This window comes from Ctenocephalides felis, unplaced genomic scaffold (assembly GCF_003426905.1).
Source record: "Ctenocephalides felis isolate EL2017-DRISC unplaced genomic scaffold, ASM342690v1 CF-g0.4_SCAFFOLD_01170, whole genome shotgun sequence".
Classification (NCBI taxonomy): Eukaryota; Metazoa; Arthropoda; class Insecta; order Siphonaptera; family Pulicidae; genus Ctenocephalides; species Ctenocephalides felis.
In genome coordinates, this window is record NW_020537324.1 from 30,866,616 (window position 1) to 30,893,934 (window position 27,319).

Here is a 27,319-nt window from a genome sequence, read left to right on the forward strand (position 1 = left end):
TGTTATATGACGGCAAATAAAATATATCAAATTGGAAACTGAATTGGAAAATACACATAAAGAACAAAAAAACAGATGGATAAAATTTTCAAAAATTGGCTCCCAAACAGAAAATCAGAATTGTCAATTTACAACAATTACTTATATATAAGGCGGTGATCCAACCCGTGTGGATCTACGGTATTCATCTTTGGGGAACTACTAAAAAAACGCCGGGGCATATTTTAATTTTACTATATTTTATTGTTTTATTTTCTTTTGTTTTCAGTTTTTTACTATTATTATTCAATTACCCATAGTAGATATGGCACTTGGGGTATCTACTAATTTGTAATCACCTTATTTTAACATATACTTGTCAGCATTCTCTGCTCAATGTAATAAAGATTGCAAATTAAACTTGAATACAAATAATAATAATAGTAAACATGTCAAACAACCAACTTTGTGACAATGTTAAGGAAAACTCCCAGCTAATTCATCATGTTATGTTATGTTTATACCTTTGCTAGGGTAAAGGTTGGTCCTTTTTGCCTCTCCCACATGTGAACTAATATAAAGGTTATATGAAAAATTCTGTTTAATCTAACTTGAAAATAACATTAGATTTTTATATGTTTTTTCAGCTTTCAAACTTATTATCTTCATAATTATCAATTTTAATTAAGTTTAATTTTCTTCATAATTATTTAAAAAAAATTAGCACTTATTCCATGCATACAAAAAGTTCAGTTTTATAATTTCTGTTAATCTTTGTAGAATTGGAAATAAAAGTACAAAATTAAGAATGTTTTTTTAACCCTACTTTTCCATATAAGCATATTAGTTCTACGTTTTCAGATATTTGATAGGGAGTTGTAATTTTATTATCAATTAAAAGTAAATAATCAATTAGACTTCTATTATAATTATATTATACTTCTCAAAACCCGAGACAGTCCGAAACAAAAGATCTAGTTCCGGAACAAATATTGCTTTGAGAAAAACCCGGGACATAAGGTGCAAAACCAGGATTAAGCTTAAACCTTATATTAAGGCCTCATGAACTAAACAGCAGTATTTACAACGAAAAAAATTAACAACAAAAGAAATACTTATGTTATGGAATTTCAAACATTACCGTTTATCCCTTGATAGCGTAGTCGTTAAACTCGAAGTGATGGCTGGTTATACATTTATTTTGCCCTCCACTTTCAAATATTGTATTTAAAAATAACTAAAATTACGTGTTTTTGAGATATTGATTATTACTCGGGGACTTTCAATGATGAAAATAAATCTTAATAGATGATTATCTAATAGGTTACCATCATAAGCATTTTTGATAAAAATTAGTTTGAAATTTATAGAACCCTATAAATAACTTTTACAAGTACCTAATATGCAATGTCCACATGAAACTTTATTTATTTCTGTGCTTATATTATGTAATTATATAATAATTATGTATATTTTCAGGTATTGACTGGCAACAGTGATACAGCTTCAGTAGTGGAGCATCGCTTATTGCCCCCAATATTTGCAAGTAAAGTACGCCTGTTTCCGCACAGTCTGCATAGAAGAACAGTGTGTCTGCGTGCCGAATTACTTGGTTGCATGGATGACGGTATGTAACATTTTGAAACATTTAATTTATATACGTAAATATTACACCGACACAAAATGAAAAAAATTCTTTGTTGCTGAGTCATCTTGAACTTACATGAAATCGAAATTATCACATTATTATAAAGGTTTACCACCACATATGTAAGATTCAAAGGTTATACAAAAAACTGTTGAATCTTAATTAGAAAAGGACTGTGCATCTTATTGGGCACTTAAAAATTATTTACAGGTATTATAAACAGAACAAATGCTCAAAAAAAATATTCCCTGAATCGAATCGAAAGTAATGCTCAGAGTAGTATTATCCGTTATTTAAACATACTCTAAAGTAATTTACATAATTCCCTCGAGAAACTTTAAATCTATGCACATACCCAGAATGCACAGGGGTATATTTTTACCCCCATCAATCATGTTTTTATATAGAACACTATTGAGACCTAAACGTAAATGCCCGCCAGTTTCGAATTGCATGTTAGTGCAACCAAAACGGAAATTAAAGATACATCGACGGCGATAATCGAACCACGAACATCGGTTTTATACTCAATTGCTAATCACATTTACATGTACGATGTATTTTTGTATCGTAAAACCTCTTTGTAATGGACTAGTATTTTGTAAATAAATTACCCACTTAAACATCATGAACAACTTTATTTAACCATATTTTCAATAGTAATAACAGCATGCAGTTTATAGTTAAATTATATTAAATTGTTATTAATATACGAATTTTCTTCATTTATTAATTTCCCGTAGGGTAAGTTATAGTAATAGTTCGAAAATCAAACATGAAAATTTTGCAGATATTCACGTTTCAGAGACTTTTGAACATTTTGGCATACCTCTGGAAAAATAGATGTGTATGTGTGTTTTGTGTGTCCACATTTTTTCGTTCTTGTTTCCGGGCGCATGAAACAACTCATTTGAATGGTTCAAAAAACATTCGATTCCTATTGATAGTGAGATGTGTTGAATAGTTTTTGGCAAAGGCAGGTCCAGCCGTTACGGAGATACGGAGCAAAGAGTGCAGAAAATAGAAACCGAGTTTTTGAGAGATCTGAGTAGCCGATTTGAATGATCCAAAAAACATTCAATTTGTAATGTAATGATTGGGAGAAGTGGTGATTAGTTTTTGGCAAAGGCAGGTCCAATCATTTTGAGAGTATAGAGCTAAATGCGCAAAAAATGGCCGTTTTTGAGAGAACTAAGCATCTGATTGGAATGATTTAAAAAACTTTCTGTTTGTGTGGACAAAACAATTGCAAACAACTTTTTTTTATTTTTTTTTTATATCAAAAATAGTTCAGATTTTAATTTTGATTCTGGCTAAAGTTCTAGAGCTCACTTATATACTTTAAATGAATACTTTAAAAATATATACTTAAATAATTTTTTTGAATTCAGTCTATATAATTCTTTTAAATATTATACAATATTACAGTATTTATAATAATCTATTTAAAAACATTTAGTATTTATGGAATTTTTCGTTACGGTACGAGAAGTTTCAGGAATTTGCCATAAGGCACGATGCCAAACACCACTAGCTTTCTCTCGAAATTTGTCATTCGTTCCTTTTTGCCTCATGGGCCGTGTAAGAAGGAGAAGATCCAACGTTTTTCTTTAATTTAAAGGAATTTCACAAAATCATAACTACATTATTTGACCATTGTGAAATACAAAATTTATGGATTTTGTATGGGACGCAAGGCGGAAAATCGGGACTGTCCTGGCCAATCCGGGACGTATGGTCACCTTATTATTAGCATTTATTAGAATTTACAATAACTCTTTAGTACTAGTAGTACTTTTTAATAACCTTCTATCTATAACAAAATATCCATAATATATATTCTATCATTTGATCAGAAATAAAATACCCTAATAACTGAAAATTGTAATTGAATAACTATTTGCTCATAAAACTAAGTTTCAATTAATTCGCCTCCAGCTACAAACTTAATTCAAAGCGAATAACTATATAAGCATATAGTTTGCATATCTCATCTCGGTGCTTTACATCGGTTGCAGATGGAGAATTCAAATCCAGACGAATTTGTTAGATAGTTTGTTAGATAAAACGTTTGATCCTGGTAAATTATGGCACAGAGAATGGTGTGCTAGAAACATATGTATCAATCGATGGATAATAATAGGGCTGGATAGCCAGTATTAGTTGATACTTTAATATATATCCAACAGTTTCGAATAAGGAGTTAATTAAAAAAACTAAATGCATTTTAGACATGTATTATATAGAGTAGGGACACGAAGATTCAATTTGGCTTTAAGTAATTATACTGTTTACACGAAATTAACTTCATCACAACGATAATTTATATCGTTGATGATATTATAATGAATAATTTTATAGTTCTTGTAAAAATACAGTATATCTAGGCAAAAATCAGCTCGAACATATTCATATCAGAATCAGAAATATTTGAATAACATTATTGATAAAAGTATATGCAATAGCAAAAATATCAACATTTTTGGCATTGAGCAAAACACACACAGTTGTTTACAAATGTATAAAACTTAGCTATCACCTGCTTAAATAGAACAAGAATAAAATTTGTCTATTGTAACTCCAATTAATTTCTCAATTTGTTGCTGCGTTACAAAATAAATTTGAAATCACTTCACAATGAATGCAATTGCAATTGAGGAATAATAATTTGCAATTAAGGTAATTTATTTTCATATATAATTTTTTATAGAATTAGACGTTAATAAAAAAATGAAACATGTTTCTTTGTAATAAGGAATGCATCAGTTATTCTGTATTTCCAATTTCCCTGGGCTGTCAACTATTCTGGCAGAAGCGCCGGAAGGTCAAACGACCTACGTCACATGCATAAATAAGGAGAACTTTTCGGAGACCTCGACAGTTGAACTTGTCTGATCTCGGGATAAATGTCATATGTCTGGATTCGTACATGTTCATATAACGAATGGCACATTAGCTATTTATTAACATCACTGACTAAGGATAATGAGATATTAAATTTTAATCTGTTAACTAAAACATAGAAGTACGTCGAACCAATACAATTGTTACTCAAATCAAAACACAATTCAAATCAACGGTCCTAATGCTATTTAAATCTGTTGACAAATTTTTGACAAATCATTGCTAAGTAATTATACTTTTATTTGTGATTCTCAAAAAAGTTAGAGCTAATAGTTTACAATTTTCAAACTGTGATAAATAATGTGATAGTTTTCTTTCTGAAATAAATAGCTTAACTACAATAAGTATAAAAACACAATAAGCGTATAATCGTAAATTCTATTAATTGTAGTACCAGGTATAATCTTTAATTTTCTCAAACTTATTCCAGTTTCTGATAGAATTTGAATGATACAAACTTTAACTATTTACCACAAATCAAAATTAATATTAATAAATATTAAAACAATCCTAAATTTCCAATTTTGGCTTTTCAAAATTGCACTTTTAAATAATTTACTACTTTACTTTAGCTGTTTGACTTATTTATATTTATTTATACTTATTTATATTCATATTTTACAATAATTTTTATATATCATTTTAATATATGTACTATAACAATTCTAATATATCTTAATTACATTACTAATTCTAAATCTAGTAAAAATAGATTGTTCAACCTTCTTTATGACTAATAAATAATACTTCAATGAATGTTTATTGAAAATCAAATAAACTTTCTCTTAATTCAATACAGATTTTTTTGGGTTTTCAAAACTGCTGTAATAGCTTTATGTCGAGAAAAATATTCCACTTTTATCGGTTTCATCTATAAACATTTATCAATTTATCTTTCATGGTAATCATTATATAAAATATTTTCATTTATTAAAAGGTAGTCCTTCTTGTACTAAGTCTTGACATTTATTTGGCTTTTACAAACTAGTTTTGGATGATTTAATACTTAATTTAACACTTAAATGAGAATTTATTGAAAATCAAATAAACTTTCTGTTAATTCAATACAGATTTTTTTGGGTTTTTAAAACTGCTGTAAGATCTTTATGGCGAGAAAAATATTCCACTTTTATCGGTTTCATCTATAAACATTTATCTATTTATCTTTCATGGTAACCATTATATAAAATATTTTTATTTATTAAAAGGTAGTCCTTCTTGCACTAAGTCTTGACATTAATTTGGCTTTTACAAACTAGTTTTTGGATGATTTAATATTTAAAACATTAGTTTTAGATTTTATATTTATCTTTGTTTCAATGATTATGATAAATAACATATTAAATAAATATTTATGGAGAATAATTAAACCTTTTATCAACTATTCTTTAAACATTCTGTGCCTTCAAAATTGATTCAAGAGCTTTTTTTGATGAATTGAAATTTGACTTTGAAATTTTGTGTTAGCCATTAGCCTTTTTTTTAATTTACTAAACTTTCGGTATTTTTTTATTATTATCAATCAGCATCTATTCATAATCAAGTAAAAAATTAAGTTACCCATAGCTTTTTCAAATATTTTACTTTAAAATGTCTATTAATAATATACCGCGGAATTTTTGAAAAAGCTACTGTTTACACACAAAAATCAAATGCATTACTAATATATAATATAATCAGTTTTAATTCCTTATTACGTATAAAATTGATGCATCTGATGTTTGCGATAATTGTTAACTTGTTTGCAAATCATAGTCATTTTTTATTGATAACAATAATATGTATTTATAATCAAGTGTAGAATTAATTTGTCTGATTTTTGGGAGTAATCTTTAACTATTTCATCATTCTCTAAACTGGCAATATTTTTTAATAAAAGTACTTGATATATATTTTTAACTAAATATAACTGCTTTTGATATTTGGGAAGTAATCGTTGAGATCTTCAAAATTTATTAAACGATCATTATTTATTAACACTAAGAATACTGTTTTAATATTTCGACTCTAAATTAGATATGCAGCGCGCTTGCTTAACAAAATGTGCAAAATTTTCAAAAAAATCAAAATACAAAAAAAAAACAATTTTTTAGGTCATTTAAAACAATAAAATTTCTCAAAAATCTAACTTTTTTAAAGTTTTTTTTTCAAAAATAGTTTTTGGTACGGAAAGTTTCAGCAATTTGCCTTAAGCCATGATGCTATCACCACTAGTTTTTTCATTAGTTCACAATATGTCGTTAACAAACAAATATTGTTAAAAGAAAGAATTTCAAGTATTTTGATTCTTGATTTTGAGTACTCATTTAAATGTTATTTATCACTCATAAAGGAGATTAAACAATATATTTTTACTAGATTTAGAATATGTCTAGAATATGTAAGTTATTAAAATAAATTTCTTAATAATGTAATGGTTTATTACCAAGTAATAATTCTTTTTAATTAATATAAGATAAATTAAATTATGCAGTCACATGATTACGTCTATGTTATGATTAAAATTATTTCCATAACAGAAACAAAATCTTGGAAAACTCTCGTCCCGTCGTCCTAGTCGAGTCCTGAACGCGACATGATTTTTTGCAATTTTTATTGGCTAGATGTCTCCAGCATCGAGCAATATCATAAGTGCTATCCTTGCTCTCACAAAGCTTTTTCGTTTGTATTTTATCGCAATGTGTATGCTTGACTATTTATTTATTTATGAATGACGGAGACATTAACCTCAGGAAGCAATACCGAGCACTATACGACCAGGAATAAAACCATCATGTAGTGGCCTCGGCTATTGACCGAAATGATATTGGAATCCGCGGCCTTTCTGATATTGCCCGTGCCAATGTACAAAGATTCTAAACATTAATGGAAAATAAATTTTGGTTTCAAAAATGCTCAAGTACTTCAAATTATCCTAATGGCTTTATAATCAGTGAGTGGCGATTTTTCTGCTCATGAATTTTAAAATTAAATTTTCTGAGAAGTAAGAACATTCTAAATTGTTCTAACCTCACGAAAAGTGGTTTTATTATAAAAAGTCATCAGAGTGTTAAATAAATATTATTTGGTATTAGCTGTACCCAAAATCTCAACAAAAATGCATATTTGTTACGTCTAGTTTACCAGTTTTCTTGTCTTCCAGTTTACCTGTGTATATCATATATATATATGACTATCTGTCTATCTCTGTACCTATCTACCAGTTTTCTTGCTAACCAATTTACCAATCCACCAATTTACCTGTCAACCTTTTTATCAGTCTACTAATTTACCTGTCTACCAATTTGCCTGTTCAACAATTTACTTGTTCAACAATTTAGAGGTTTATCAATTTACCTGTCTACCAATTTGCAATTCAACCTATTTATCAATCCACCATTTTACCTGTCAACCTATTTTACATGTCTACCAATTTACCTGTCAATCTTTTCTGTCTACATATTTGTTTATCTACCAGTTGTTCTCTCTACTATATTACATATCCTCCAACTTATCTGTCCAACGGTTTACCTATCTACTAATTTACCTGTTTACCTGTTCATCTGTGTACGTATGTATCTATCTACCTCTTTACCTATTTATTTGTTTACCTGTTTACCTATCTTTCAGTTTATCTGTCTGCCTGTCTGCTAGTTTACTAATTACCAATTACTTGAAAAATAAATAATTAATGTAATAATTCTTACAAAATAGGGTTTTGTTCTAGGAGGTAAAAAATTTTGGGTTATGTGAAAAAATAAAAATTAACCGAAAAATATTTAAAATTTTTAATAAAGTCTTCAGGCCGCCAACCCCTATCACTTGAGATGAAAATAATAAATTGGTATTTTAATTCACATACTTGTATAAATTGTTAGCTCTATAAATAGTTAGCATATTAATTGTAAAATACGCACGAGTAGTATACGAGTTTGAATTATGCAAAATTATAAATATCTTAAACTTTTGTAGTGCTACTCAATAACGACTTTATAATCAGTATATTGTAATATTGAAATTCTCGCGATTTTTTTTTCTAATTTCATAGTACTATCAATAATAGTAATATATTTACTATTATTAATATGAAAGTTGTATTTTCGTATTTCATTATATCAGTATTTTATTATATTTAACTTACAATATTACTAATATTTTTGCCTAACTTTTGGGTAACTGAATTGATCTTTATTACTGTAAACTTAGTGATAACACATAAAAATTCATTAAATATGTTATATTTTGAATAATTGTTTGTAATGTAAGCATTGTGAATTGAATTAGCAAGTGAATATAAATATACGTTTAAAATTGAACATCGAATACGAGTCTATAGTAAAAACTATAACTACTAACAAATGAATATTCAAGCAGAATATTATGTGCAAAAATAATTTCAGAACTAAGAAATGAGTTTTCGAAATTACTTTAAGAATCGCTGTGACAACCTGCCGGGTTTATGTCAGATCGTAAAACAAAGAGTCGTGCATTTGTATATTATGCATAACTGATTCCAAGTGTTCTAGAAATGATATTGTAGTAATCTTATCAGTGCATAAAAATTTTGTGAGAAAAATAAGTGAAATACGTAGCAGGAATTTTCTTTTTTAAGATGTATAGACTTATGTAATTGTACTTTATTTTAATTTAATCCACAAAGCGTTAAAATTACATGAATGAGAATATATTCAAAAAGGAATTTTTCATTACGCTTAAAAATTATTACTGTGTACAAATGTTTTTAATTTCATTATGAACATTATGAACATTTATGCATTTTGTTACATTTTTTAAAATAACATATCGCATTTTTACCGGTATTACCGATTTTAAAAACAACTAGTGGGGTGGGTGGCATCGTTACTTAAGGCAAATTGCTGGAACTTCCCGTACCGTAACGAAATATTCGAGAAATATTGAATGTTTCCAAATAGATTATTATAAATATTGTGACATTGTCTAATATTTATAAGAATTATATAAACTGAATTGCAGAGTTAAAATTATTTGTTCAAAGTATAATAGAACTATAGTCCGAATTAAAAATGAAATCGAAATTATTTTCGATATACCAAAAATTAAAAAAAAAAAAAATTGGCGAAAAATTGTATCCATACATACATACACACATATCCATTTTTTCTGAGGTATGTCAAAATGTTCAGAAACCTTCAAAACGTCGAGAAATGTAAAAATTTTCAATTCCGATTTTCGGCCCATTACAATAACTTACCCTACGGGAAGTTAAAAATGCAGTAATACTAGCATTGATTATTTTAGGCATTGTATTCTCTAGTTACAATGCAGAATAATATCCTTCTCGTATGAATGAATATAAGGATAAATATATTGTTTCACAAATAATGTTCCTAGCAGTTGCTGCTTTTCACGGAACTCGAGCAACGATTCAAAACATAGACATTGCTTGTAAACCGAGTCGAACAATACAATTAACAAAGCATTCAGAAATCCTTGCGATTTAAGACGAATATCTTTGATTTCAACATGCTGTTTTGCATCAAGTATTGTATTGTTACCTGAGTATAGACATAGACCGCTAGGATACCATTCAGACAATAATATCACTGTCGAAGTGCACAGGAGCCGAATGCAAATGTAAAGCCCAACTAGGAATGGACCCGAGCAGAACAGATGGGGATATTTGCATGTTAACAAACGTCTTAGAGAATTAAATTATTTACACTCTGACATCATCAGTCGAACATTTCTCCATTAGCAGTTATTTAGTGTAATAATTATCCATTTTCTACTAACTTGACTACTGTTAAATTTTATGTTCATAAATCTTAATAAAACAAGTAAATTATGTATCAAGAAAAAAAATTGGATTGCGAACAGGAGACCGTTACTTCTATTTACTTACAATCTAATTGCAGTAAAAATTTACCATTTTTTGCTAGCTTCTGCAAATAGATTTTCAATTCTCTTAAATATAGACAAAGAAGTAATTTTTGTTAGAGAAAAATTGGCTAGTTTTATACTATGAGTGACGTCTAATTAAATGCAAAATATTGAAGCTGACGTAGGCAGAAAAATCACGTATTTACATAACTAATTATTTTAGTTAAAACTTTTTTATTTGTATAGTTTTATTGCCAATCAAAATATACATCTTTTAAGACAATATAAGTTAAAACTTGGAGATATAAAAATAACATCATTTCATTTATAATTATAGACATATAAACTTGAACTTAATTTAACCCTTTCGACTCGGATGCCGCCGAGTCACGCAATTCGCAAGTGGAAAGGGTTAAAATATCTTACGATAGAGGATCATTGAGGTCTTTTATATATTATATTCGTATAATTTTTTTGACTTTATAAACTAATAGTATATTTAGAGTCAAATAGAGCTCTAGAAAGTTACCTATTTATAATTATTTTTAGTAAAAAATTATCTTGAAATAACAATTTTGATCAGATACCAAAAAAGATATAAACTTACGTTTTGGATAACATAATTTTAATATTGTTAATAGCAATTATAGGTAAAATAGTTCACAAAAAATACTAAACTAGTTAAAAAAAAAATTTATTTATATGATTGTCGTTTTTTGAAATGAATACCTAATGTACATGGCGTCTCCACCGTTTTATAACGTGTTGGTACCTGATTTAGATATTTCCTAACATTTATTTATAATTAATTAAACAAAGAGAAAACGAAATAGCTAAGATGTTCTAATATATGTATATAAATATTTTTTATATCAAACTATAAAACCCATTTAAAACAAACCTAATAATCAATCATAGCAATAGAAATTATGCTGTATAATTATGTAATTATGTATATAAATATTTCTTATATCAAACTATCAAACCCATTTAAAACAAACCGAATAATCAATCATAGCAAAAGAAATTATGCTATGTTAGACATATTTTGTTAAAAATATGTAACCTATATGTTACATGCTAGGAAAACATGGAATCTGCATTTTTAGTTATATAAATAAGGTATTTTATTACTAGATTTTATTATCTACAAACTGTTAAAGTATTTGGGGCTAAGCTTCTGTGCTTTATAAATGATAATTCACTTTAATCAATTTTACTCTTTTTTTTTTTTTTTTTTTTTTCATTTAAGTAACACAATTTGTTTCGTATATTAAGAACCAGCAAATTCATAGACTTCAATGTTCATAATCTCTAAAATCATTTTGTCATTCACTGTGGCAAATTAATCTGCATGGGTTTGTTTCACAAAATTTGTACAACTTATTAATGGTTTCATTTATCATTTGGTGCATTTTTTAATTGCGCGTCCTACTTTGGTAATGCTGTTAAAAATGTCGAATGTTGATATAACGGGGTTTTTTATTCGCCACGTTGCAAACAAATATGTACATTTATGGAAAGGGGTCAACTAAATGTACAAATAAAACTGGTAGAATATAATCATGATATCGCGTGATTTTATGCTCTGCATAAAGTTCTTATACCACCACCACGATCTATTTTGGATAAATATATATATATATATATATATATATATATATATATATATTATATAAATATATATAACTAGCAAACCCAACGAACTCCGTTTCGCCACCAGAAATTTTTTGTTTGTTTTATATTTGAAAAGAAAAAATATGATTTTATTGCACAACAGTAATGAATTTATTTTGATAACAAAAATGAAGTGTTTTTTAGTTGCACTTCTCTAAGTAAATGAAAGTGAATCCGCGAATTATCCGTTTCATGGAAGTGATCTTTGGTAAACCACATTTTTTGTTTTTTGGGTCTGACGTTAACACAAACAAAGCGGATGGTTTTCCAACTCGTGAACAGGTAACGTATAACTGCCCATATGAAAAACAATGATTTTCTAAATAATCTATTTGAAATTTATCTCGCAAACACTGAGCGATTGGCCTTGCGACTTGTTATTGCGAACGCAAGGCGAACTGGAAATTGCAATCGTTTGAAGTCAAACCAAATCGCGAGCAATTTTTGATTGAATGGTGAAATTCAGTGCGTGTACATCATTATACTTTGCGGCAAGAATTGTTCGTTGACTTAACTAAGCATAATTCTGATAATTCTCACTAATGTCATTTACTCGAATTTTTAATTACGGTGCGTGAAGTTCCAGCAATTTGCATTAAGGCACGATGCCATGCACCACTAATTTTCTTAGCTATAAACCTGGCAGAGCTTGAGACCTTTCCCACGAATGCAAAATTGTCGAAATCGGTTCGTGCGTTCTGTAGTTATTTCGTCAGGAAGGAAAACCCGACTTATTTTCATATATATATGTAGATATATGTAGATAATCTATTTGAAATTATTTAAAACAGTTGTTGATTATTTTCATTTCTCGAAGTTTTAATTACGGTGCGTGAAGTACCAGCAATTTGCATTAAGGCACGATGCCATGCACTACTAATTTTCTTAGCTATAAACCTTGCGGAGCTTGAGACCTTTCCAACGAATGCAAAATTGTCGAAATCGGTTCGTGCGTTCTGGAGTTATTTCGTCAGGAAGGAAAACCCGACTTATTTTTATATATATAGAAGATATATATATATATATATATATATATATATATATATATATATATATTATATATAAAGACATCTGTATAAGTTTAAATATATATATATAGATTTAAACTTATACAGATGTCTTTTGTCTTTTGGATTCTTATTGATAATAAGACGTCTCATTATTTATAGACTTGATGAACTTTGTCATTAGTGGACTTCCATCATTATGTTCGTGAAATCAAACGTATTTTTCTTTATCCCTTACGTTATATAATTCAAGATAACGACATCGTACTAAATTTAGATGTGCCTTGGTATTTGATATAAGTGTTCGTGAAACTATGGTTATTTCTTTCATTAATGGCGTATAGATTGATTTTGTTGTTATTGTTTCTACATTTTAAGTATTTCTTACAGTACAATAAATAATCAGTAGAATGGACTTATTTTTATACGTGCTCTTTAAGGTAATTGACGTATGTATGTATTAGTCTAAAGGTTAAACCTATGCAATTATTTTATTTTTAGAGTCCAATTTACATGAGCGCGTACCTTTTAATGATGTGCTATAATTATAACTACAATAAACTTTTTTATTTTACTTTAGTACTTACTGATTATGTTTAATGTTAAAGTACTTACTCTAATTTACAGTATTTATAGTCTACTTCAAACTATTTTTAACTTTACTTCAGTGTAATGTAATGTAACTTTATTTTCAACTTTACTTCAGTGTAAATATTATAATGAAGGTTTATCAAAATAATGAGCTTTGCAATAATTGCAAACCTGTAAAAAATAAATTTGAACTGATGTCATTTATTTATTTATATATATATATATATATATATATATATATATGTCGGAAAATTTCTGTTATTTGACTTAAAGAAAAATACCATTTGCAGCTACTTTCAGTTCAATTTCGCAAAAATCTCAATATTTTAACTAACATATTACACAAGAACTAATTGAACTTTAAAAAGAATTTATATAATTCAACTAATTTTTTTATTGCCATGTTAATTTTGATTAAAAAAGTGAAGCATTTTTTCTGAAAAACCTAATAAATAAAATATATGTAGTAGTTGATATTATTTAAATTAATGGCTACTTTTTCATACAACTAGAGAAGTTTTGTAAACTACTTGTTAGGTAGATGACACAGATAAAATAAATCTATTCAGATAATTATTAATTAATTTTTGTAAACAATGCACAAATCCACAACTTGAAATAGGAAGATTTTTGCGACAACGGTTACAAAAACCTTCTTGATAATTCCATAGAAATGATATGGTCGACCGTCTTATAAACCATTCAATGGTTATTAAATTTGCAAAACCGATTCAACCTTTCTTGAGAAAACGTTGACGAAATTCAAATTTTGACTAATCACATCACACAAGCGACTATTCTGACTCAAATTTTATGTATATTTTCCAACTTTGATGAATTTTGAAAATTAAACCATATTTTGTAGGACCTTAAAATTTTAGAATGTTAAGTATGACCATGATCTCTATGATAAAAAAATAACTAATTAGAATCGTCCAAAAAAAATTCCATATTTAAATACGAGCTCTGCCGATCTTTACTAAAAACTAATCAACCCAATTTCTGACCAATGTCCCTCGAACAGTTTTTGAATTTTTAAAATCGATTTAAAATTGCGGGATAAAACATACTTATTTCAAATTTTCTTCCAATCGCATGAGAATGACTTGAAACTTGAAAAATATACATATTTCAATTTGTGTGTGTTTTCATGTATCTTGAATTAGTATAATATCATTAGTATTATTAATGTGTGTACGTATCCATTTGAACACCTGACGCGCGTTCACAAGCATAACAAACATCCCATTGCAATAATTAAAAGCGATGGCGCAATGAAAAACATTAGAGTTTTTTTTGCCCTACGAACTCCCAGTCGTAATAATTTCATATATATACAAAACATAATGAAATGAATAGCGAATGTCGCGCATATGCAAAAACATAAATGGAGTAAAATGGAAAAGCCGCGTGGAAAAACGACGAACTGTGCGCCGTCCCGTTCCATCTCTAACCGTCCTCCGGCGTGTGCTTCGGAGCTTTCCCTCGCGCTTTTTCTATTTCCCGTAAACCGTGTAGTTTTTCACGATCCGGCTAATTCGATTTGATGGCGCTCGGTAAATGTTTTTCATTGTGACGTATAAAACTTCATTCGTGCCACTGTGATTAACCTATTCTCTCTGTTACTCGCTTAGAGCGGAGCGAAACTTGTTGATAGATATGGACGAGAAATTTGTTTTACTGTTTTCATGCACTTTTTTGTCATTCGGTTATAAAACATTTATCAACTCGTGAATTTAATTTATTTTGTTAGTTATTACATTTATTTTTTCAATTAGTATATTTAGATTGATCAACGTTTTTAAATTGATTTCATTCAAACTTCTTCACTTGAACCTGTATAAGCTTCACTACATACAGACTTTACTATTTTTATATGTTACAACTTATTAACTACTCTCGAGGTTTTGTATCAACTAACCCCAGGTGTGATCTTTCACATAAATGAAGATAATTATATAACGCATCTGCACAATTCTGTTTATGGCGTCCGCCTACGGGACAGTAGCTATGACAATATTATGTTTTAAATGTCAAATCAAGTCAAAGTTATATTTTAACTAGTGGTGCATGACATCGTGCTTTAAGGCAAATTGCTGGAACTTCTCTCGTAATGAAATATTCGAGGAATATTAAATGTTTTGAAATAGATTTTTATAAATACTGTAATTCCCATCAATCGTTTGAAGTAGACAAAATGTGAAAGCTTATACCTGAATTGCAAAGCTGAAGTTATGTGAAGTATGTAAGTGAGCTTTAGAATTTTATATAGAATTTAATATGAAATCTTTTTCGGTATTCAAAAAAAAAAAATTAGAAATTAAAAAAAACAGATTTTGAAATAAAAACAACTAATAGTTTTCTTATGCTTAACTGTCAACAGAAGCTAAATGTTCTTTGAATTATTCAAATCGGATGCTTTGTTCTGTCAAAAGCCACCATTTTTGGCACATTATTTCCGACACGACTGAACTGTATTTTCCAAAAATAATCACAACTTCTCCACATCATTACGAACTGAATTTCAAAGTCTTAATTCAAATTTTTTGCATTCTTTGCTTCATTCAGTTGATCCGTTGATCCGTGCGCCAGAAATCGTGGACAAAAAATTGTACCCATACAAAACTCACACACATACACATACTCGTACATCAATTTTTTCTAATGTATGTCAACATATGAAGAAACCTCTGAAACATGAATCCTTTCGAAAAACGTCTGTTATTATTTACCTCTGTTACAATAAATCTCTATCTCTCCAATATGGTTTTATGTGCTATAATATGAATAAAGTATAAAGTATAGTAATAATCTAGATAGAAGTGGCAATTTTGCTATAAGAAAATGTTCCAAATCAAATCGATAACAATTGAGATTTAGCTATTTTTATAAAAATTTCCAATCATTTATTTGTAAAATAAAGTTATTCTTATCACTTGCGTTATAATTTATTAGTCAATGCGATTTCTAATCTTTTAGGAAGACTTAATATTTCTGTAATTATATTAATTATGATGTACAAGCATGAGCCAGTATGTCCTGAAAGTGCAGTCCATTACTCGAAACTTTGATAATTTTATATAACTCTCTCACTTTTCGTCGGCCTCTAATATTGTTGGATGTTCGTTAAGATTTGGCAATAGATCTAGACTCTATCGCCATAGAAAATATTAGGGTTTTGCAATCCATTACAAAGAATCGACTTGACAAACGTTTGCCAAAAACTAGTGAGAATAATTCACAAATGATATCCTTTGAAAAAATTAGCACTTTTCTGCTAATACTAAAGAAATGGCTCGGTCGCTGGATTTAAAAAAAACATTTTACACAGTTGCTTATCCATTTTCATTTAAATGTTTTTGAGAAATCAGTTTTTGAAAAAACCTTCAGAAAGAGTCAAAAATGAGCTTATTATGAGCAATTTATCAGAAGAAATTGAATAATTATTGCAATTTTGCTTTAAACTTACACTGCTAAGTATACCTAAATGCATATAAAACTATATTTAAATACATTATTGATATTATTTGATTTTCTTGATAAGAAACTATTAGTTTCGAATGTATATTATATTATGATTTTATTAATATAAATTATATTTTAAATAATTTCAAAATCTAATTTTTAAACCACGTAGAAATTAAATGTTGAATATTAGAAGAAAATAATAAAAATAAAATTGTTTGGAATTATTATATCTACAAAATTAAATATTTTCACTATATTTTTTAATCATTAATATTGTTTATAAGTAACCTATATTTTAATACAGCAAATGCGTTTTTCTAATGCTATACTAAGATATATAATTTAGAAGAGGCATTACAAACCTCTCAATTATACACTATGTAAATAATTAAAATCAGATACAATGATAAAGCTAATTCAAACATTATTAAAACTAATGAAGATAGCTTAGCTTGATTTAGAAGATAAATTTGATAACATCATTTTTATTAAATTAGTTTCTATTGCAAACGTAAATTCAATTTGATTGAAGTTTCTAGGTTCCTAGACATGCTATATCGTTAGGTAATTATGTATATTACTCTCTTATATTATACAATTTTAAAATGTTATAATTGTATATTTAATATCACTTTTAGCAAGAAAAAATATACAGAAAATGTTATGATATATATGTGTGATCCCGAATATATAATGATTTTTTACTATTTAGAATTTCATAATCTTATCGTATGTCAATAGTATTTTTGTCTTCTGATATTATTAACGTCGTCTCAATATATTATAATAAAGATTCGATTAATTTTAAATTATTATATCTAAAGCGTGAATTCTATTAAGCATTATTCACATTGTAGTATTACGATCAAAAAGTTTTTACGAGCGAAGGAATGCGCTTTCGAGCTCGTGATATAATTTTATATGACCATTATAGTAGGGTTGTAATATTGTCATAATGTCCCATATACATATTACCAGATACGAAACACAAAAAGTTGCCGGTGGAGAAACTAAGATAAAATCTGCTAATGCATTCCGTATTTATCTGAACTACCTGCTGTATAAGCCGTCGGAGTTCCAAGGATTCTCAATTATTGAATTTATCTCACAAATAAGAAGATATTTTTAGATAACGTGGATCTTTTTATCGTTTTATTTGACAATTGTGATATTTTACTTTCGCGTATTGTACTTTTTCTTACCATAACATATAGACAAAGGTAATAATGACCATACTATGATGTTTATGATTTTTTATTATTATAAATTTCTTTATTCAACTGTTTCTGCATACTACATACTTTGCTAATCCGGATATTTTGTTTTTTGTTTGCATAAATTTTGTTTGAATAGTATTATGATTATTTTATTTTTTAACGAGCAAGACTTTTTTATTATTTGCTAATTTCGATTGTAAAACATATTATAAGAATACCTACAATAAAATGTAAAAGGTCGAAGAAGCGAATTCAGGATTAAAACCTACCGGCTAGTAGTTAGTTTTTTAATATCCAATATGGCAACTAAGTGCTGTCTTTCCAAAATTCAGACTTGTTATTAAAATCTCTATAAAATATTTGATAATTTGATGTGCACATGCGTAATGATCATTTTTGACCGCCAAATGGCATTTTTTTTACTTATTTTTATTCGATCTCTGGAATTGTTATACCTGCCTTTCCTAAGAACGGTACTTCATTTTTTCAATTCAAAAAAGTGTTTTTTGAATTAGTCAAATCGGACAATCCGTTCTCGCAAAAACTGAATTACAATTTTTGGCTTTTTTTGTCTTGTATCTTCGAAACGGTTAGACCTACCTTTGCCAAAAACTAAGCACGTCTTCCTATCAATACGAATCGAATGATTTTTAAATTATTCAAATCGGTTGATCCGTGTTCCCGAAATCGTCGACGAAAATATGTACCCGCACACGCACACACACACATACATCCACACAGACTTACATACACACACATACATCCATTTTTCTAAAGGATACCAACATGTTCAGAAACCTCTGAAACGTAAACGATTTTGATTTTAATAAAATACGATTTAAACGAAGGCGATTACTATAACTTACCCTACGACTAGAAGTTAATAATTTAAAAAAAAATTATTTTTAAATTATCGGAGATACTTCGGATTTTAATTTTAATTTTTTCTAAAAATCTAAAGCTCACTTACTTGGAATACATAATTTTAACTTTGCAATTCAGTTCATAAAATTCTTGAAAATGTGTGATAAGGTCCTTCATTCTAACTCCCCTTGATCAAGTTTTGTTTATTTATATTTTAAGTAAACATATAAAAACGCCATCGTCCAATTTATAAGCACTTATATTTTGTCTAAAAATACGAATAATGAAAATCACAGAATTTATAATAATTTATTTGAAAGCTACTCAAATATTGCGTTATGGTACGGGAAGCTCCAGCAATTTGCAATTTAAGGCACGATGTCATGCACCACTAGTTTTATTTCGTACTTAACGTACTATGTGAAACTTCTTTTACTTTTCTTTATTTTTTGTTAAAAATAAATATATAAACTAGTGGTGCATGACATTAAATATAAACTAGTGACGTCTTAAGGCAAATTGCTGGAACTTCCTATATTGCAATTTAAATTTTTTTAAAACTTAAAAATTTTGCTGTTTTAGAGACAAAACGGTTAAAAAAAAGTTACGGTATGAAGAGTTTCAGCAATTTGCCTTAAAAGACCATATCATGTATAATATATGAAATGTAATCTAAGAAAATATGTATGTACATACATATTTATTATTAATTTCACGTAGGGTTTCCAAAAATGGAAAATGAAAATTTTTGCATTTTTCGACGTTTTAAAGGTTTCTGAACATTTTGGCATATCTCAGATAAAATGGATGTGTGTGTGCGTGTGTGTATTTTGTGTGTCTGCATTTTTTCGTTCACGTTTTTGGGCGCATGGATTAAACGAACTGAATGGTTCAAAAAACCTTTTATTCCTATTGATAGGGAGATGTGCTGATTAGTTTTTGGGAAAGGCAGGTTCAGCCGTTACGGAGATAAGAACGGAGCATCCGATTTGAATGATCTAAAAAACATTCAATTAGTAATGATTGGGAAAAATGGTTATTAGTTTTTGGCAAAGGCAGGACTAGCCATTTTGAAGATACAGAAAACTCTCAGAAAAATAGCAGTTTTTGAGAAAATAAGCATCCGAATTGAATGATTCAAAACCTTTCTGCTTGTGTTGACAAAACAATTGCTTTTGAAAAAAAAAAAAAATTAAAAGTATTTTTTTTTGTATATTGTAAATAATATAAGTTTCAATTTTGATTTTGGCTAAAGTTCTAAAGCTCACTTATATACTTTAAATAAATAACTTCAACTATGTAACTATGTTTCAGTTTCAGTTCATATAATTCTTATAAATAAATATTAGGCAAATGTTACCGTATTTATAATCATCTATTTGAAAACATTCAATATTCCTCGAGCATTTCGTTATGGTATGTGTTTTATTTTCTTAGTAAATATTATTTTTGTTGATATCTATATATGTATTTATCAATCTTAATAAATACGCAACATTATTCTTTGTACATTCGATTATCCAGATTTTTGATTACTCGAATGCCTATCGACAACAGTTAATTGAGTTTCTACTGTAATTGGTTTTAAATAAATAAATATATAGATAATTTAGGAAAATGCCATCATCGAAAATAAATTCATAGTTTATGTTGTATTATATATTAAATAAATATCGTACAGTTTGAGTAATATTTTAACCATTTTCATTCAGATAGAATATAATGTACGTTGGCATATAAAACGTGTTCCTAAGACCTGTGATCTTTATCCTGGCGTGTGCATAAATGTATGCGGGTACATTTAACATTGTGTACGGCGTTACCCAGTATGTAGTACCCACACGCGATGTGTTTGAGTGGAAATGATGGATCGGTCGTCGCTTATGATGTATTTGACAATCCGAATATCATTTTTATTCATTCTTATTTCTATTCCCACTGAACGAACGACAAGCTCCGAGGACTTTTTCCCGTACTAAAAGGCAACGTCTGACATGTTATAATGTATTATTTCAGATAGCGAAATGCTGTATTTTCAGTTTTATCAAAGAGAAATGTTTTTGTTTTTTTTTTTATTAAGGAAAGTTTTATTGACAAACTTTGTTGATAAGAGATTTTCTGTTTGAGAGAAAAATGCCTAAATATTGTCGATAGTAATGGAGCATATTTAGTTTACATAAATTAATTTTTGTAATAAAAGAAAAACAGATAGATTTTACTAAAGAAAACACGCCATGGACTAGGCACTTCTTTGACTTTTATTATTCAAAAGTAAAAGTATTTTATAAAATTTAATTCCAGTATTATTTTTTTGATCTTATATTCTACATATGAGATAAGAAGTTACACAAACTTTTTTAGAGATTATTGGTATAAGATAGAGCGGCGGGGATTAAAGGTCCGATGGTAAAAAGGTACACCACCGATATCTCAAAAACCAGTAAAATTAAAAAAATTTTATTAACAATATTTGGAAGTAGAAGGAAAAAGATGTATAACCAGACATCACCTTGATTCTTCCGGCGTTGTTATCTGGAGATAAACGGCAATGTTTAAAAATTATAACAAATGTAATTTCTTTCAATGTTAGATTTTTTTGGTTGTGAGCACTGTTGTTTAGTTTACCAGACCTGAATGTAATTTTGAAGTATACCTTATTCAATTGTTTTGTTAGATGTGATTTTATTTCTAAGTTAGATTCAGCAATACAGAATTTTTATATAACCTCTATAAAAGCTGGGTGTGATAAAATGGACCTATTGAAAATTCACTCTGGTAAAGGTATAAAAATAAAAAATAGCAAATAAAAATGTAAATTAAATTAACTTAAGTAATTTTACAAGAGATAATTTAAATAAATTGTTATTCCAACTCTGCTGATGAACATTTCTGACAAAACACCAATTCCATCAGTCAGTATAAAATGCACTCATGAGATTTATATTTTGCATGCGATGAATATTGAAGCTATTATTTTGTAAAATGTCTTTAAAATTAAAATAAGTCATTGGACCTGTTTGCCGGTCGTCCAAATTTACTACGATTTTGGGGTAAAAAAACCAGGTGGCAATTTAGGCAGATAGTCAGATAGTCAGATAGTCAAGTCAGATAATTGTTTGTTTGATATATGTTATTTGTTATGATATTGTTTTGATTTTCACGAAATAAATGCTCAAACTCGAATTTGATCTTTCTGCCCATTTATTCATAACCATCTACATCAAATGTATAAGTAACTTTTATAATAAAATATTTATTTTATTATCAAGTATTTTTATATAACTTATTTCAACTTATAATGATGGCTTGTTCCAGGTGGTATCGTTAGTTATTCAATACCGCAGTCTCCGGAGCCCGAACTGAGCGACTCCAGCTACGACGGCAACCGAACCTCCGGTCGTTTAACTGGCGGCTTGGGCAGGCTCGTCGACGGACAGTACGGGGCCGATAATTTCCGCCTAGATATAGGTTACGGTAAAGGTAAATATAATTATTTATTTATATATAAAAAATGTATTTTTCTAGAGCATTATAAATATGTTACAGTTGCATTATACTTTTATGTTGGCATTAGTAAGAGTAAATATCATAAACTATTTAAGTTGATAATCAAGATAATCTTCTATTTAACCAAAACTCTGTTATCGAACTAAAACACAATGAAATTTGTTAACATTGGCTAACCATACAATGTGAATAATTTTCTTTATAATTAATCATTTTCGATCGATGATTTGCTGTTACAATTATTTATCCTTTTCAAAACCAACACAATAAGTTTTTGTGTTGAATTACGGTGAAAAACAATATAATGCTACACATGTGAAGAAAATGTATTAGTATACAAGGAAGAAGCAAAAAATATTTTGAAACAAGAACGGATGAATTACTGTTTGCTTCTATATACATGGTCTGTTCAAAAAGTACCCGGAATTACTAATAATTAAATTTCGCGGGTCTGGAGTGTCTGATTGTCAAAATTTTTTTTATTGTGTTGGTATACATGCCCCTAAAGTATGATGAAATTTTCAGCTATATTCACTGTTTACTTTGTCTGTGGTAGTCGCTAAGGTTCGACGTGTTTTTCTGAGCTCGGCGATTTTTACAATGGAAGAATTGAAAAAGTCAAAGAATTTGTATTAATTTTTGCGTAAAAAATGAAATAAAGTGTTGCAAAGTGCAAAAATTCACCAGATATGGCTCCGTGTGACTTTTTCCTATTCCCAAAGTTGAAGAGACCCATGAAAGGACGGCGGTTTTCCTCGATTGAAGAAAATCGCCGAGAGTGCTCAAGGACATATCAAAAAGTGAATATCAAGGGTGCTTCGAAAATTGGAAAAAACGCTGGCATAAGTGTATTATATCTGGGGGGGACTACTTTGAAGGGGACCACATTAATGTAGACGAATAAATAAATATTTTTTTGAAAAAACGAAAATTACGAAAACTTTTTGAACAGACCTCGTATAATGCTTCATATTTTTAAAACATTTGAAAGTAATCATATGTGTTCCATAATTAACCCTCCGTCGGTCGGCATGGTCTGGCCAGACTTTTTTCGACTTCAATTAAAAAAAAGAATACTTCTATCGACTTGAAATTTCTTGACTTTTCTTAAAATTTCATTAGCTGTTGATCAATGAAAAAATCAGGAAGAAAAAATGTACAGAAGGATAATTATAAGGATATTAATTTTTTTATACTTCGAACGGTCGGAAAGGTCTGTCTAGACCACCCATACATTTTGTATGAAATATACACTTTTTGATATATGTAAACCAGTATTTTGTCTTTTTTCATGGTATTTTCTATTCAAACTGCGTTGTATATATTCTTTGCTATGTGTTGTAACATGAATGCTAGTATTTTCATGTCGAGAGTTCCTTGAAAACTTACCAAACGTAATCGCAAACACTGAAAATCGGATGAGTAATGCACACATTATCAACAATTTTTCTACCCGTACTGCGTTCGAAATTTTTTTTTGGAAACCTGCAGTGAAATTATATTTTCACTTTGAGTTTTACAGCTCATTTCAAATGCGACGCACCTCATTTCGTTTTCATTTGAATTTCACATTCATTTCAAAGGCGCCGAAAAAGAATAAATATTGTTTTTCATTGGTATAAATCAGAAAAATTAACAAAAAAAGCGACGATTTCTTTATATTTCTTGATTTTTTTATATAATATAATATGTAACATTTTTATTATAAGTAAGTTCAACACATGCAAAAGACGGTAAAAAAAAGAAAAAATCAAAACTTTAAATATTTACTACTAATAATCGTTAATATATAAGACACCAAAAACTCATTTATCCCATATAATTGCATGTAAAATGAATGGTGGTCCAGCCAGACCTTTCCGACCGTTCGAAGGTGGAAAAATATCCGACCGACGGAGAGTTAAATCAATTCTTAACTACTATAGATGTAAAGCGATAGTTACGTTATCTGAAGTACAAACAACCTCAAGAAAATATATTTTTATTTGCAACTTTTTAATTTTTTTTTTGCTTTCATATAAAATTACGGCAGTCAAATAAAAACAATTATGATATACCAGAGAGCACAATTTAATAAAATAGATTGTCCTTATTAAAACGTTTACTAAATGTTTTTTAATAATCGAATTTATTGAAATATAACTTTCTTTATTGCGGTATAATTTAAGTATTGTAGTTATAATATAATCATATGCGAAATATATATCTTTAAAACCAAGAGTCATAATTAGATTTATTAAAACTTTATCAATTTTATTCATCGTGCAAACTTTTATTTTTATTATTACAGATTAATTTTTACATCTCATCTTGTTAGGATGATGAGTAAAATTTTAAGAATTGATGATGGGCTTTAAAAATACAAAAGCCATCGTACAAACTACTGGCTGAAACTGAAATGCTTTTGCAACTAAAATACTACAATTTTTGATGAATACTTTTTTTGTAATTATATTTTAAATTAATATTGAAAATAAATATTAAACTTATTTTGCACTCATCGTTCCGTAATATTGAAATATTTAAAAAAAAAATGAATTTCAAGTTACTATATTAATATACAATGTAGTTACGTAAAATCGTCAAATCTATACTAAACTATAAATGAGAGATGATTTTCAGTGGTTAAATTTATTTTCACAAGTTGAATTAGATAGTTAATTATTATTAAAGTTCTGAAACAACTATAAAGTTTATATTCACACTTTGATATTTTATATAGGTTAATTTATTTTAATCGTCCAAAAATTAAAAATTAAAATATTTACATATCTTCACGTTCCAGAGGTTTCTGAACATTTTGGCTCTGGATTGACGTGTGTGTGTTTGTGTGCATGTGTGTGTATCTATGCGTGGATACAACTTTTCGTCGAGGATTTCGGGCGTATAGATGAATTGACTTAAATAATTCAAAAAGCAATCGATTTTTATTGACAGGGAAGTGTGGTGATTAGCTTTTAGTAAAGGCAGGTCCAGCCGTTCGGAGATATAAAGCTAAATGTACAAAAAATGACAGATTTTGACAGAACTAAGCATCCGATTTAAATAAATGTGTTGCAGAAACGATTGCTTTTGGGGAAACTTTTTTTATATTTTATTTTTCTAATACCCAAAACTTTTTTTGAATATCGAAAATAATTCGGATTTTAATTCTATTTCTGGTTTTCTAAGTTCTAAACGCCACTTATATACTTCAAATATATAAGTCTTATAAATATTAGACAAACAAATATTAGACAATGTCCTTTATTTTGAATCCAGTTGATCAGTTTTATTTATTATATGTAAACGTCCATTTCATAAGCTTTATAAAATACGAATAATGAACAAAGTTACTGTACTTTTAATTATCTATTTGAAAACACTTAATATTTATAGAATATTTTATTACGGTACGGGAAGTTTCAGCAATTTGCCTTAAAGCACGATGCCATACGCCACTAGTTAGATTACATATGTTTATACGTTTATACCAGTTATCAACATTAATATTTAGGAATTAGTATTGTTTAAGATTTAACTAGATAACGTTGTAGACAATATTTTTTTTATGAATTACACTTCTTTGTATATGTATATATGTATATACAGGTATTCATTGTATGTGCATGTGTTGTGGTAATTATGATTGAAATCGAATTTCAGAAGTGTAATAACTGTTAATGAATATAAAATCTTAAGCAAAATATTCCTTAATTCAATAATATTAATTTGTGAAATAAAAAAATTCATACATATTATTTATATAGTTTGTCATATCATCAAGAATCTGAACAACCCAGATGTTCTTTGATGATTTCGATATCTTTCAGGAAACGGCTGGGTAGGTTGGAGGAACACTTCATTAGGCGAACGATACGTAGAGTTAATCTTCGAGTTCGATCAGTTGCGGAACTTCAGCGCCATTCATCTGTTCACCAACAACTTCTTCAGCAAAGATGTCCAGGTAAAGATATTTATAGTTAATAGGATTCCCTATCATCCCCGTATTGGCCGAATGTAAAGATGCACTATCTCAAAGGAGAAACTAATTTACCATCCGGTGGAGTTTTGATCAGATGCAGTTTATATTAAAATCGCAAGGGAAAATATATTAATTAACATACCTTAGGAAATGCTACATTAAACTTGAAGAAAAGATTGGGATATCTTTACATTTTAGGATCATTGTCGATAAATGTTATACGAATATGTTTATGTGTGTGCTGTAGAGTGCATGCGCAGTATGAGTGTATTGTGTATGTATGTATGTACAATCATTCACGTTTAAAAAAGTAGCTTTACCATTTGTAATAAATCAAAATTTATTTTAAAGTGCAGAACATATTGATTTTCAATATATACATATCTAGTCGATTTGGAGTTACGGTAGAAAAAGTACTCAAAATAGTCTAGTGGAAGCATAGTGGAAGTATCAAGTACTCGAAAGAGGAACACTTGACATATAAATATCAGTTTTCAGAAAGTTTTTTCTATGAATCCATAACTCAATTTAATCAATTTTTAGTTTCATGATAAAATTGACTCTAGAGAAATATTTCAATTGGTTATGTTTTTACTATTGTTGGAATTTGTCGCTAAATTAAAAATTTTGTTTAAAAGTTTTTATTTTCAAC

At 28.3% G+C, this 27,319-nt stretch overlaps 1 protein-coding gene across 1 annotated transcript in view; it reads left to right on the plus strand.

Annotated features, from left to right (window-relative positions):
- The first annotated feature begins 304 nt into the window (after positions 1–304).
- LOC113367075 (discoidin domain-containing receptor 2-like) overlaps positions 305–27,319 on the plus strand; it is a 111,100-nt gene continuing 84,085 nt past the window's right edge. Inside the window, exons 1-4 of the mRNA XM_026608704.1 lie at positions 305–316; positions 1,459–1,606; positions 22,512–22,676; positions 26,516–26,649. Coding sequence (XP_026464489.1) covers positions 305–316; positions 1,459–1,606; positions 22,512–22,676; positions 26,516–26,649 — 459 coding nt within the window. The remainder of the gene's footprint in view (positions 317–1,458; positions 1,607–22,511; positions 22,677–26,515; positions 26,650–27,319) is intronic.